The sequence below is a fragment of the Helianthus annuus genome, chromosome 13, assembly GCF_002127325.2.
Source record: "Helianthus annuus cultivar XRQ/B chromosome 13, HanXRQr2.0-SUNRISE, whole genome shotgun sequence".
NCBI lineage: Eukaryota > Viridiplantae > Streptophyta > Magnoliopsida > Asterales > Asteraceae > Helianthus > Helianthus annuus.
The window spans coordinates 77,361,831-77,376,267 of record NC_035445.2 but is presented as its reverse complement, the minus strand read 5'-3'; the positions used below and the strand labels follow the sequence as shown (position 1 = coordinate 77,376,267).

Below are 14,437 nucleotides of genomic sequence, written 5' to 3'. Positions count from 1 at the left end.
GAAAAGTAGCCATTACGCAACCTTTATGGTAGTCATATGTAACACTTCTATAGCCATAATAGAAAAGAACAAAAAAAAAGAATCCCTTGCCAAACTCCTCATGAACTACAAATAAAAGTAGACGATCTCTTAGTATGGGCGGACTTAGGTGTTGTGGTGGGTGGACGGACGCATTCTTTAAATAAAATTTTTTAATGTATTTTTAAGCAAATAATTTTTGTTACACATTTTAAAAGTTTGATTGAAGCCTTATTCGAATAACAGAAAATAGAATGAAGTCTTTATCCAACCAAAACGGTGCGTCTTCATCCCCACAAATTAAGAATTATATAGACTATAAAATATAAAAAGTAGATTCTACGAGCATGTGCTCTCCATTAAAGAAAAAAACAAAAATATATTATATTTCTAAGAATAGTAACAAAATTTTTGTTTTTAGTGCTTTTGTTTTTGTGTTCTTTCTTCTTCTTTTGCATTGGAAACTTTAAAAGTTTTTTTTTTTTCAGTTAATTTTGTAACGAAATTTTAGTTTTTAATAATTTTGCTATAAAAGTTAAATGTTTTCAGTTTTAACTGGTTTTTATTTAACGTTTTTCTTTAAATTTAGTCGTTCTTAGATTGCTACTTAGTATGATGATTGGTGATCATATTTGGTCTCTCAGTTTTTTACTCTCTCAACTTTCTAATACATGTCACTATAAATTTTACTGCGTCTATTGTTTACATCACGTGAGAGTAACTTGGTTTTATAAATCCGTATTTTTGTTTTACCTTTTTTACTGGTTTTAGCCGTCGTTCGGTTACTACTTAGCACGGTTTTGCACGCACCCAATTAAAATAGATAACTTGTTCCCTCCCTACTCCCTAGTGACTACACAGGATAAAATATGATTCTGATAACTGGCAATCGTCTGTTGTTAATAACTTCACTTGTTAAGTGTTTTACTACCTCAGAAGATTGCAATTTGCAATGTCTCAGCAAAAGCTAACCGCACCCTACGGCTCCTGGTCATCTCCGATCACCTCCGACGTTGTTTCCGGCGCCGGCAAGACTCTCTGTGGAACCGCCGTTGACTCTTTCGGTCGCTTATTGTGGCTTGAATCACGCCCTACTGAATCAGGGTACATTATTCTTCAATTCTCACACAAACCCCTATTGTTATTATTATAATTGTTGCTATTATTTTTTGTATTTTAGACGATCAGTTGTTGTTAAAGGAGGTGATGATGAAGCTACTGACATAACGCCAAAGGAGTTCTCAGTGCGCACACTTGCTAATGAATATGGTGGTGGTGATTTCTCGGTGTCTGGAGATACTGTTTTCTTCTCGAATTATGATGATCAGAGGCTCTACATGCAATCCATTGGTTCTAAAGGTTTGAAAATTTATAGGTTTTAGATCTGAATTTCATTTTGGTATATGGGAAAAGAGGGGAGGGGGTTGTTGGTTTTGCATTTCTAGAGTAGAGGTGCACAAACCGGTTAATTTTAATAATCGGTTCGGTTAACCGGTTATACCTATTTATTTGACTTTCTGACTTTAACTGGTTATTACTTTAACCGGTTATTTTTCTAACTGGTCCGGTTAATTACTTTAACCGGTGCGGTTAATTAACCGGTTATTTTGCCTTTTTTTATTTTTTCGGTTTTTTTAGTTAACTGATCTATCGGTTAAAAAACCGGTTAATAACCAGTTACTAATCCACGGTTAAAAATAACCACTCTAACCGGTTACTCCTAAATCGGTTATTAACCGGTTACAGTTAGAAAAATAACCGGTTAAAGTAATTAGGGTTAGGGTTGAGAGATGAGAAGAATTAGAAGATGAAAGATGAGATTGTGGAATGAATATAAGAGGAGGGAATAAGAATTAGGATGGTCGTGATGTTGAAAAGCCCATTAACAAAATAGGGTTTTAAATATTTATAATCCAACCGGTTCTAGCGGTTCTTTAACCGGAACCGAACCGGGAACCGTTTTTACCCAAATTTAAGAACCGGAACCAGACCCTATATACAAAAATACGGTTTGGATCTAACGGTTCTGGTTCGGTTCCCTGGTTCTGACGGTTCTGAACCGTATACTGCTCAGCCCTATTTGTTCATGGTTATGATATTGTAATACTTTGTTTCCTTAGAAACAGTTGGGTGTTTTGCTTTAAAAGTCAACATTGTTACTTCTTAAATTGAAAACTGATATAACAAACAAACAAACAAACGTGACCGGTGTAGTCCTGCGTATAGCAAGCTATTGGTGGGACAAACCTTTAATCTATCCTTGGAGATAGAGAGACTGCTCCCATTGAGACCCTGCTCGAAAAATATCATTTTTTTTACAAAATACAAAGTATAACAATACACATAACAAAAAAAAAAAAACATATAGTGGTTGTTTGGCAACTTCTGAATGAGTAAGTGTTGAACCATTAAGAGGTCTGAACCATTAACAGCCGGTATAATGTTTAACCATTCAGAGGCAAATGTCTGACCAATTCAGATAAGTGGTCTTAACCATTCAGACTCTACGCTTAACCATTCAGACATTTGTTCGCGAAACAAATAGACTGAACCATTAAGTGCTGAACCAGTAAAAAGTCTGAACCATTAAGCGCCCATTAAGAGCTGAAACAAACAGCCCAGGGTCGTACGACTACTAATACTAGTGATAGCAGGAACATAGAAGACGAGAGAAAAACGAGAGAAGAGAAAATAGCACTAACAACCTTAAAAGTAACTATACGCTCTCCTAAAATTCTACACGTTAAGACAAAACTAAAGCTAAATGTAGGAAAACATAAGGTCCTTTATCGTCTTCTACAAAATCTCCTATCCCTGATCATGTCCTCGAAGATTTTGATGGACCTCGGAGAAAAGAGAAATTGAAAACTAATAGAATCTTGAAAAAGAAATGCTGAATGTTCATTCTTTTGGCAGCAGAATCACCACCACCTGTGGCACTTTCCCCTGATTTTGGTGGACCACTAGTAGCCTATGCTGATGGAGTATTCGATAAAAGGTTTAACCGCTATATCACCGTTCGCGAAGGTACATAGTCAATCAACACTATACCCAATTTTACTCATTTACTTAAATCAAATGTTAGTCATCTTTGCTAGAAAATTTTTCATGTGGTCTCTTGACAGATCGACGCGAAAGTGTCTCAACCTCTGTCACAACTATTGTAGCAGTTGAACTCGATGAGAGCGTTATTCAAGGTATTGTTAATAATAACTTAATACTGTTTTTCTCTTTTTTTGGACATTTAACAATCAACGTCTTCTTTGTACTGGTGGCATGCAGATCCAAAGGTGTTAATCAGTGGAAATGATTTCTACGCGTTCCCCAGATTAGATAATGACGGAAAACGGATAGCTTGGATTGAATGGAGCCACCCTAACATGCCATGGGATAGATCCCAACTTTGGGTCGGTTACATTTCTGATAACGGGTAAACTTATTCCAAATTATAGTAAGACTCATTTGATCATGATCAAGCTCATTTGTTATATTATTAAAAGCCTAACTTACCATGCTATCTATTTTCTGTTTTTTTCTTATTCTCGTCGGTTATTTCATAAAAAAGTTAAGAGTTAACTTCCATTTTGCGCCCTGTGGTTTGGTCATTTTAACGGTTTTGCCCCAATAGTTTAAAAATAGCCATTTTCCTCCCTGATTTTTCTAACTTATCGTCATTTTGCTCCCAGCCTCTAACTCCATCCAAAAATCCATTAACTAGAAGGGTATTTTGGTAATTTTATAGATAAAAGCAAGGGCATGTAAGTCTTTTCATCTAAATATACCTACAACTTGTTTATTTACATCTATATAAGTAATTCTTTTCTGATCCCCCATCTTTCCAACCACTCTTTCTACCGGCCACCAACTGCAACTACCACCTGCCGACCACGACTACTACGACTTTTAACTAAACGTTTTAATTGAGTTAGAGCCAGGGAATATACTACCGAAATACCCCTACTTTTAATTGAATGTTTTAACTGAGTTAGAGCCAGGGAGCAAAGGAGCAAACTGGCGACAAACTCGAAAGATCAGGGAGGAAAATGGCTATTTTTAAACTATTGGAGCAAAACCGTTAAAATGACCAAACCACCAGGATCAAAACGAAAGTTAACTCAAAAAGTTACCAACTTTTCGAAAGTCTTGTATTGGGTGAAAATAAATATGGTGAGTAAAGTACATGAATGGTCCTCGTGGTTTACTAAAATTTTGGATTTGGTCCCTAGGTTTTCAAAAGTACACAGATGGTCCCTGTGGTTTGCACTTTGTAAACGCATTTAGTCCCTAACTTGGACATGCTAAAACCTTTAGCTTCGTTGGTTGGGGACTAAATGTGTTACAACGTGCAAACCACAGGGACCATCCATGTACTTTTGGAAAGCTAGGGACCAAATCTAATATTTTGGTGAACCACATGGACCATCCGTGTAATTTACTCTAACTACGGTTGGCCAAAACTGCACAATATTACTTTGTTTTTTAAATCAAATGCCTTATGCAGAGACGTATACAAACGTGTATGTGTGGCGGGGGCTGACCCTACCATCGTTGAATCTCCAACTGAGCCAAAGTGGTCATCTGAAGGTGATTATATTCTTGACAAAAAATAGTTACTGTTGGTTGTTTACAGTTTACATGTGTTATGCTGCAGGAGAATTGTTCTTTATCACTGATAGAAATATTGGATTTTGGAATCTTCACAAATGGGTAATTTCCACTAACATGCATTGCTATTTTTTTCCCTTTTATTAGAGTTAATTGCCCGGATGGTCCCTGTGGTTTCACGTCTTTTCATGTTTAGTCCCCACCTTTTGGAAAACAGGTATGCTCCCTATGGTTTGTCATTTTGTTACTCGGATAGTCCCCTGACATTTACTCAGGGGACTATCCGAGTAACAAAATGACAAACCATAGGGAGCATATCTGCTATTTCCAAACTAACTGACATCTACTCAGGGGACTATCCGAGTAACAAAATTACAAACCATAGGGAGCATACCTGCTATTTTCAAAAAGTGAGGACTAAACGTGAAAAAACGTTAAACCACAGGGACCATTCGGGCAATTAACTCCTTTTATTATTTACATTAGTTTCTACAATTGTGTGTGGTCCATAGGCCTCGTATGCCTAATTTCATAACTTTTGTTATTGAAGAAAATGTAACATTTTGGCATTTGCATATAACTTCTTTAATTTTATTTATATAATCTGTTTTTTTTTTTTTTTTTTTTTTGCTGATAGGTTGAAGCGGATAACAAGGTGGTGCCTGTATATTCATTGGAGGCTGAATTTACAAGACCGTCGTGGGTTTACAGCATAAACTCTTATGAGATGATTAACGGGCAAAAACGCTTAATCGCTTGCAGTTACAGGCATTAGTTTTCCATCCTTCATATGATTGGTGTTAAATATTAATTTTATGTCATTCATTTAAATGTTAATAATGGTACACAGGCAGAAAGGAAGGTCATATCTTGGAGTATTGGACATGAATAAGAATGCGTTAACCGATCTTCAGATTCCATTTACTGATCTACGAAATATTGTAATCCCAAGTCCCAACCTATCCTGTTTCAGTTTAGTTATATTTAAACCTTTCTTTTTTAATTTTGTGTCTTATTTTATTTTTTATATTTTCATGTAGACTTCAGGTGCAAACTGTCTCTATGTTGAGGGCGCATCTGCAATTCACCCATTGTCGATAGCTAAGGTCCGCTCATGTTTAGTAATATTTTTTCTGTACGGTAAATTTATCCTACAAAGTCTCCTAAAAATGAGAAGGGTACAAAGACACATTGTATCGCAAAATATAACACAATGTCGAGGAAAAAGACACAATAAGTCGCAAAAATGACGCAAATATAGAAAAGACACAATAATCTAAACAAAAATAAAAAAATCTACAAGCTAAACATCAAAAAGCGAAACCCTAAAATCTCATATCGTAGAGTTCGATGAGACGGTTCCAACGCCGCTTGAATGAGTTCAATCAGAGTCCGTTTGATACCCTTCCTACGACTTCCTATTTTTAGGAGACTATGTATTTGATCCTAACCCTTTTTTTAAGCTTTTTTAAGCAAAACTTAAAAGTATGTTTCCCATAATAACAAAGTTGTACCAATTTTTGCACATATTTTTACATGGGCCAGGTGACTTTAGACGATCAAGCATCGAAAATTTTGGATTTCAAGGTTATTTGGTCTTCTTCACCGACAAGTTCAAAATACGAGTCCTATTTTAGCTCTCCGGAGTTTATCGAATTTCCAACAGGAGTTCCCGGTGAAAACGCGTATGCATATTATTATCCACCTGCAAATCCTATGTATGAAGCCAGTAAAGAAGAAAAACCACCATTGTTATTAGAGAGCCATGGTAATTATGTTCCCTACTTATTATACGTTTATATAGTCGATACATAAAGGGGAATTGGCCTGTAATAATCCCAACTAGAGGCCATTAACAGTCCCACCTTTGAATATCCCCCCACCAGTCCCACCTTTCACATATTTTTCCTACACCGGTCCCCCGCTAAAAAAAAACTTAACGGAGTTAAGTTTTTTTTTCCAAATTACAAACAGATTTTTTAGGGCTTTTGATCAGAACGACGATACAAGTCCATTGATGTAAAACTTACCTCGAAATGGTGCTCCAAATGACTTGATTGTTGTTAGTTGGAAATTTAAACACCCGAATTGAAGCGCTGTTTTCATCGTTTGGAGCACCGTTTCGAGGTAAGTTTTACATCAATGGACTCGTAGCTGAAGGATTGTAATGGTGTAAAATCTTGATGATGTTATTGAATAACTGAAACCCCTTATATAGGGGAAAATACAATCATCTAAAAATACAGGAGATATCTACAATATCTACACCAATAATAAAGATAATACTAAACATATAAAAATACATAATAATTATCGCTAAGACACCCCCGCAGTTTGAGCGGGCGGTGGACAGACGCTCAAGCTGGACCGAAAAGACTGGAAGAGCTGCCGCGACAAACCCTTGGTAAAAATATCTGCATATTGAAAAGCCGAAGGCACGTGCAAAACCCGAATGTCACCCACACGCACTTTATCTCGGACAAAATGAATATCAATCTCAATGTGTTTAGTACGCTGATGTTGGACCGGGTTATTGGACAAGTAAACGGCAGAAACATTGTCGCAATAGACAACTGAAGCTTGTTTCAAAGGCGTAAGCAGCTCGAATAACAAATTACGAATCCAAGTAACCTCTGCCACAGCATTTGCTACCCCGCGATATTCCGCTTCAGCACTTGACCTGGATACTGTAGGCTGTCGTTTAGACGACCACGATAGAAGGTTGTCACCAAGGAAGACACAATAGCCTGAGGTAGAACGACGTGAATCGGGACAACCACCCCAATCCGCATCAGAATAAGCAACCAGCGAATGGGAGGAGGATTTAATAATCCGAATACCATAGTCAACGGTCCCCTGAATATACCGAATGATGCGCTTCATGAAGGCAAAGTGCGAGTCCCGTGGCTCATGCATGAATAAACAAACTTGTTGAACAGCATAAGAGAGGTCAGGTCTGGTGAAGGTCAAGTACTGTAATGCACCAGCCAAGCTGCGATATAAAGTGGGGTCTGCAAATAGAGGGCCATCAGTGGCACTCAGCTTGGAAGACAAGTCAACGGGAGTGGTACATGGCTTACACTCTGTCATAGAGGCCCGTGCAATAATATCCTTAGCATACTGTGACTGTGTTAAAAATATGCCGTTGCCGGTATACTTCACCGAGATACCCAAGAAATGATTAAGACGACCCAAATCCGTCATAGCAAACTCTCGAGAAAGAGTGGAGATGATATTATGAAGTAAAGTGTCATTCGATGCCGTAAGGATAATATCATCTACATATAATAACAGATAAGCAATATTACCAGCCCCCTGATGATAGACAAACAAAGAGTTGTCGCACGCACTGCTTCGGAACCCCTGTGTAAGAATAAAATTGGCAAACCGTGTGTACCATGCCCTCGGTGCCTGCTTGAGTCCGTATAACGATTTTTTCAAGTGACAAACGTGATGCGGGAAACGACGATCAACAAAACCTGGTGGTTGATGCATGTATACGGTCTCATTTAAGTCCCCGTGCAAAAAAGCATTTTTAACATCCAATTGTCGTATCGACCAAGACCTAGAAACCGCCAAAGAGAGAACGGTACGAATCGTGCTCGGTTTAACAACTGGGCTAAAGGTCTCATCACAATCAATGCCCGCAGTTTGAGAATTGCCATTTACCACTAATCGGGCCTTGTACCTTTCTAACGAACCATCAGATTTAAATTTGTGTTTAAATAACCACATGCAACGAATGACGGGATGGTCCGACGGTCGGGGGACTAATTCCCACGTTTCATTATCCTGTAATGCACTAAATTCAGCCTGCATAGCATGTAACCAATTCGGATCGGCAATGGCGTTGGCATAGGATTTTGGTATGGGAGACAGGGTAGGGGCGGTAAAGGCTGAATGAGTAGTGGAAGGATTATGACGCGACTTGGACCTCGTGGTCATGGGGTGACCTGAGGCCGAATGTTGGCTGTGGAAGGGTGCCGGAGGGACAGGGACAACGGGTTGGGACTGTGGTGGGACGGAAGACGGAGCAGCAGACGCTGCGGTGGTACCGGTAGCAGTTTGGGGTAGGCGGACTGGTTTTGGGCGACGGCTGTACGTAATTGGAAAAGGGGTGATAACGGATGGTTTAAGAGTAGGAGCCTTGAACGAAAAACCCAAGGGCAAGGAGTCGTCCAAGAATGAATAAGTGGATGGAGGTTGCGGAATTGTGTAAGGGAAAGTGCTCTCGTCAAAAGTGACGTGACGAGAGATTAAGACCTTACCGGTGGTAGGGTCGAAGCACCGATAACCTCTAAAGTCGGGGGGGTACCCGAGAAAAATGCAACGGACTGACCGAGGGTGTAATTTATGGGGTGGAAGTTGTGGAGGAGTGAAAGGATAGAGATCCCCGGTACTGTTGTGGCGAGACAGCAAGCGTTTAGTTTTGAGGTCCTTCAAAGAAAAACCAAATGGGTCAAATTCCACAGAAACGTTATTGTCACGAGTAAATCGTCTAACAGAAATTAAATTCTTAATTATGTTTGGGCTGTAAAGAACATTTGGTAAGATATATGTTCGATTGGGTAATGGGTGAAAGCCAGTGCCAGATCCGAGAATTGGTATATTATTGCCATTACCGACTAAAATAGATGCATTAATAGGATAAGAATGTGGGAGGATGATTTTACCTGGTTCCTGTGTAAGATGGGAGCCAGCACCTGTGTCCATGAGGTCATTATTCCAAGCAGAGTTAGATGGATTGAGCTGGACATGTGCTAGAGCAGCGCTGAGGTCAGCCGGACTTAATGCATTGAAACCAGTGGGCTGCGGCTGCGGCTGAGAATACTGGGCAGCAGTCGGATCGCTGAAGTGGGCCGGGTTATAACCTGCAAAATGGGCCGGGGCTGTTGGTGTGTTATTAGAATTGGGCTTCCATGGGTTTTGGGTTGGATATGGGCATGGTGGGGGAGTCCACCAAGCCCAGTTAGGAAAACTTGGGTTGGAGGCCCAAGGTGGATAAGAGTTACCCGCGTGACCAGAGCGACCCCTGCCTCGGCCCCTGCCTCGATAGTAAGAATTGCGGCCCCTACCTCTGCCTCGAGAAGCAACAGGAGGGTTATCGGACCCGCTGAAGTGTGGTTGCGAGGGCTGAGCAGGTGTAGCCGAGGTATTCTGAGAGACCCCTTGCTGCTGAGCGATTAAAACAGAGCTGCTGGAACCTTTTCGTGCCTCGATTCTGAGAACTTCATCATTAAGCATGGTAATAGCCTGATCCCAATCGACCCCTTGCTGATTGATCAGGGCTGCTGTAGTGTTATACTCCTCTGGAAGCCCGCGTACGAGCTGTAAGACCAGCCTGGAGTCTGAGACTGGCTGGTCGACATCGGCTAGCTGATTCGACAAGTCAGATAGTTGTTGACAATAGTCTTCCACTGAGGAACAGGAGCCGAGGGTTAGATTACAAAACCTGGTCTCGAGAGACGCGGCTCGTGCCTTTTTATTGCTGAGAAAAATCTTCTCCAACTTCACCCAGGTGGCGCGTGCAGTGGCCTCCGTGTCGAGGATGCGCTTCAAATAGTTGTCTGATACAGTGCTGAATATCCATTGCATAACCAGAGCATCGATCTCTTTCCACTGAGCATAATCATCAGCTGTCTCAGCCGGAGCAGGGGACCCGTCAATGTGATTCAGAACCTTATAAGCAACCGCATGTAAACGGAATAATTTCACCCAAGATGTGTAGGTGACGGTGGTACCATCAAGGGTTCTGATCTTGGTTTGAATGTTTGTGACCGAATAGGCCGGATGGAGAGGGTTGTTTTTGGGGTCGGCTAAAGAACTCGGGGCTGTGTTATCATCTTTTTTTGTCATGGTGGCTGGATCGAAGGTCTAGGGTTGCAGGAGGGTAAAAAAAAATCGCAGGAGATGGCAGGGAGGAAACGTAGAGTTGAAGAAGATAGAGAGGGTATTCAGAACCGTAGCTCTGATACCATGAAGGATTGTAATGGTGTAAAATCTTGATGATGTTATTGAATAACTGAAACCCCTTATATAGGGGAAAATACAATCATCTAAAAATACAGGAGATATCTACAATATCTACACCAATAATAAAGATAATACTAAACATATAAAAATACATAATAATTATCGCTAAGAGTATCGTCGTTCTGATCAAAAGCCGTAAAAAACTGTTTGTAATTTGGAAAAAAAAAAAACATAACTCCGTTAAGTTTTTTTATCGGGGGACCAACAACAACAACAACAACCATACCCAGTAAATCCCACAACAACAACAACAACAACCATACCCAGTTTATCCGTTAAGTTTTTTTATCGGGGGACCGGTGTAGGAAAAATATGTGAAAGGTGGCACTGGTGGAGGGAATATTTAAAGGTGGGACTGTCAATGGCCAAGACCTCTAGTTGGGATTATTACAGGCCAATTCCCCATACATAAATGGGTTTGCATTATAATATGGCATGATTACTTGTTCATGTTAAAATTGATATAGTTTTATGACATGTGTTTGTACTTCACGTTTTGCAACAGGGGGGCCTACCGATGAAGCACATGGATCCTTGAATCTTAATATCCAGTTTTGGACTAGTCGCGGTTGGGCTTTTGTAGATGTGAATTACGGTGGAAGCTCCGGTATATTACCCAAAATAAAACTAAAAATAAAAACAGAGTTTGTTACATTCTATGCAATTTGCCAATTTTCATTTTAATAAATTATCTGTTCTGTTGCTAAAATAATTTTAATTATAATTTGAAGGTTATGGTCGAAAGTTTCGTGAAAGACTTTTGAAGAACTGGGGGATAGTTGATGTCAACGACTGTTGCAGTTGTGCTCAGTTTTTGGTAATTTTACTACAAGCTTGTAATACGTATATACATTTACGAGTCATTTAATATTTTTTTTTTCTTGTATTAATTTTTTTGCTTTTTTTTCTTGTACAGGTGAAGAGTGGAAAGGCAGATGGTGAACGACTGTGCATAACCGGGTGCTCTGCTGGCGGTTATACGACATTGGCTGCACTTGCTTTCAAGAATATATTCAAAGCTGGAGCTTCTTTGTTTGGTGTATGTACTCAATATTTATGTTATAAGTTTTTCTTATATTTTAGAGTTAAATGTCATTTTAGTCCCTGTGGTTTGGGTCATTTTGCCAATTTAGTCCAAAGGTTTCATTTTTCTCTTGTGGGTCCAAAAAGGTTTCACCGTTGCCATTTTAGTCCACTGGGTTAACTTCATCCATTTTTTCTGTTAACGAGAAGGGCAATTCGGTCATTCTTCATGTAATTCTGTTAACTAGAAGGGCAATTCAGCCATATAAAATGACCGAATTGCCCTTCTCGTTAACAGTTAAAATGGTTGAAGTTAACCCAATGGACTAAAATGGCAACGGTGAAACCTTTTTGGACTCACAGGGGAAAAATGAAACCTTTGGACTAAACTGGCAAAATGGTCCAAACCACAGGGACTAAAATGGCATTTAACTCTATATTTTATGAATATTATTGTATAGTATTAGAATTACCCTCTCTCCTAAGAAACTTATGCCATGGTCACAAACAGGTAGCTGATCTGAAGATGTTGAAAGAACAAAGTGTCAAGTTTGAAGCCTACTACATTGATAATCTTGTTGGTAAATAATTAAATATCTTGACTTGTGAGTTGTGAGTGTAATGTTTTCATAACCGGATGTCCGGACCGGTCATTGATCCGTCCACCTTAGCAGTGGTCCAGTGTTCGGAATATACATACACACACATACATATATATAGGATCTGGTTCAAATGAGAACTTCTTCGAGTTGCGAGAACCGCGAGAACTCCGGTGGAAATCCTACTTTCCGTGCTAGCTTTTCAACCAAATTTTGCACAAACGTAGATGAACATTTAACTAAAACATCTGTCAAAAAAATAAAAATGAAAAATTGCCGAGCTGATATTTATTTGACATGTAAATTTGCCTTACACTAATGTAAGATTTCGTATACGATATTAATTTTTATATCAATTTTTTTTAAAGAACATTCTTTTTAAGAAGTTCTCAAGTTCTCACAACTTCGGGGAGTTCTCATTTTAACCATTCCCCATATACATATACATAACCATTCCCCATATACATATACATAATTCAAGATAAAATATCGAACTACGTTATCTTTTGGCGTCGGTTTGCAGTAGTAACAAAATATGAAGCCTAAAGTAATAAATTAGTAAGTACATGAGATTAAGAAAAATTGAAATGCAGTCAAACCACCCAGTCAATTCGCCGGTTTAAACAGCCTCTGCGATAATATAGCCGGTTCCCTGTCGCCAGTCCGGTTCTGAAACCAGTATTTGTGAGCATCGAATTTAAACTTCGATGCATTACTTATTAACTAAAAATGCTAAAAATTTGCAATAGGGAGTGAAAATGCTTTCGTCGAACGAAACCCTATGAATTCTGTCAATCAGTTTTCGTGCCCCGTTATCCTCTTTCAAGGATTGGAAGACAAGGTATGAAAATCGATTTCTGAAATATTTATATATTCTGTTCACACAGTTGTTCAAAGTTAACGTGTCTTGTTTCACAGGTGGTAAATCCTGAACAAGCAAGAATAATATACAAAGCATTGAAATCAAAAGGATTACCAGTTGCCCTTGTGGAATATGAAGGCGAGCAGCATGGTTTTCGAATGGTAAAGATAGATAAAATATAGAGTAAATTACAAAAATCGTCCTTTATGTATGTCACTTATTGCAAACTGTGTCCTTTATCTTCAATAATTACAGAAAACGTACTCGATGTTTGCGAACCCTTGCAAGTTATGTCCTTTAGCCCTAACTCGGTTAATTTTTTGTGGTTAAATCTGATCAGATGGACCCCACATGAGGGTATTTTGGTCATTTTACTCTCATGTGGGGTCCATTTGGTCAGCTTTAACCACAAAAATACCCTCATGTGGGGTCCATTTGGTCAGATTTAACCACAAAAATTAACTGAGCTAGGGCTAAAGGACATAATTTGCAAGGGTTTGCAAACATCGAGTACGTTTTCTATAATTATTGAAGACAAAGGACACAGTTTGCAACAAGTGACATACATAAAGGACGATTTTTTTAATTTACTCTTAAATATATAAACAATTATTGTTTTAAGTTTTGTTTCCCATATGAACTTGCATCATTTTTTTGTGACATGCAGGCTGAAAATATTAAGTTTACACTTGAACAACAAATGGTGTTTTTCGCGCGTTTAGTGGGACACTTCAAGGTCGCAGATGAGTTTAAGTCTGTCAAAATTGATAACTTTGATTAGAGGTTTGTGTCTGTATGTTTTATGATGTTGAACTTTAATGGAGACTTAGAAGTTTGACCCATTTGTTGACCTTTTCGGGTTCTTTTTAATAATAATCTCTACAGGATTCAAAGCCTGAATGTAGAATAATTTCGGGTTCTTTTCAATAATAAACCCTAGAGGATTCAAAGCCTGAATGTAGAATAAAAGTTACACAGTTGACTTTTAAGGTCAAAGATTTCTATATTCTGAATTTATAGCTGTTTTGCTACATATAAGCAAATTTTTTTCAATTGATAAAACAGCCGATCAACTTTATCGGTTTTGTGATTTTGTAGGTTTACTTAGCTGGTTTCGAGTAAAAAATGTAAATTAAACAATTTGATACGGTTTGAAATTTCCTAAACCGCCCGACCGAAAAATTGATCAGGCCGTGAAACCAAACCGATGACCGGTTTAGGCAGTTCCATGGTTTTAGACCTATCCCTACCCCTTCCAATTTGGGAACTTTTCCATGGATTTGGTTTAAAATGAGGT

The 14,437-nt window shown here is 38.8% G+C and overlaps 1 protein-coding gene across 2 annotated transcripts; it reads left to right on the top strand.

The window, feature by feature from the left end:
* Positions 1-437: 437 nt before the first annotated feature.
* On the top strand, positions 438-14,093 carry LOC110898256 (probable dipeptidyl-peptidase 5). Of its 2 annotated transcripts, none has more exons than XM_022145020.2 (18): positions 438-1,122; positions 1,199-1,377; positions 2,938-3,045; positions 3,144-3,215; positions 3,301-3,448; positions 4,520-4,602; positions 4,670-4,725; positions 5,261-5,391; positions 5,474-5,564; positions 5,664-5,729; positions 6,169-6,391; positions 11,162-11,263; positions 11,388-11,473; positions 11,573-11,695; positions 12,191-12,260; positions 13,028-13,119; positions 13,197-13,301; positions 13,808-14,093. In XM_022145020.2, the coding sequence occupies exons 1-18, from the start codon at positions 971-973 to the stop codon at positions 13,919-13,921; spliced, it is 2,001 nt and encodes a 666-aa protein (XP_022000712.1). In that variant the 5' UTR covers positions 438-970; the 3' UTR covers positions 13,922-14,093. The 2 variants fall into 2 exon arrangements, with proteins under 2 accessions (XP_022000712.1, XP_022000711.1); XM_022145019.2 differs by having other exon boundaries at positions 2,935-3,045.
* The last annotated feature ends 344 nt before the right edge of the window (positions 14,094-14,437 follow it).

What these genes read in the sequence shown, in the direction of transcription:
- LOC110898256 (XM_022145019.2), top strand. Translation starts at nt 971, where the DNA reads ATGTCTCAGCAAAAGCTAACCGCACCCTACGGCTCCTGGTCATCTCCG. An exon ending in TCACGCCCTACTGAATCAGG is followed by an intron (nt 1,123 to 1,198) that starts GTACATTATTCT and finishes TTTGTATTTTAG; the next exon opens with ACGATCAGTTGTTGTTAAAG. An exon ending in CTACATTGATAATCTTGTTG is followed by an intron (nt 12,261 to 13,027) that starts GTAAATAATTAA and finishes AATTTGCAATAG; the next exon opens with GGAGTGAAAATGCTTTCGTC.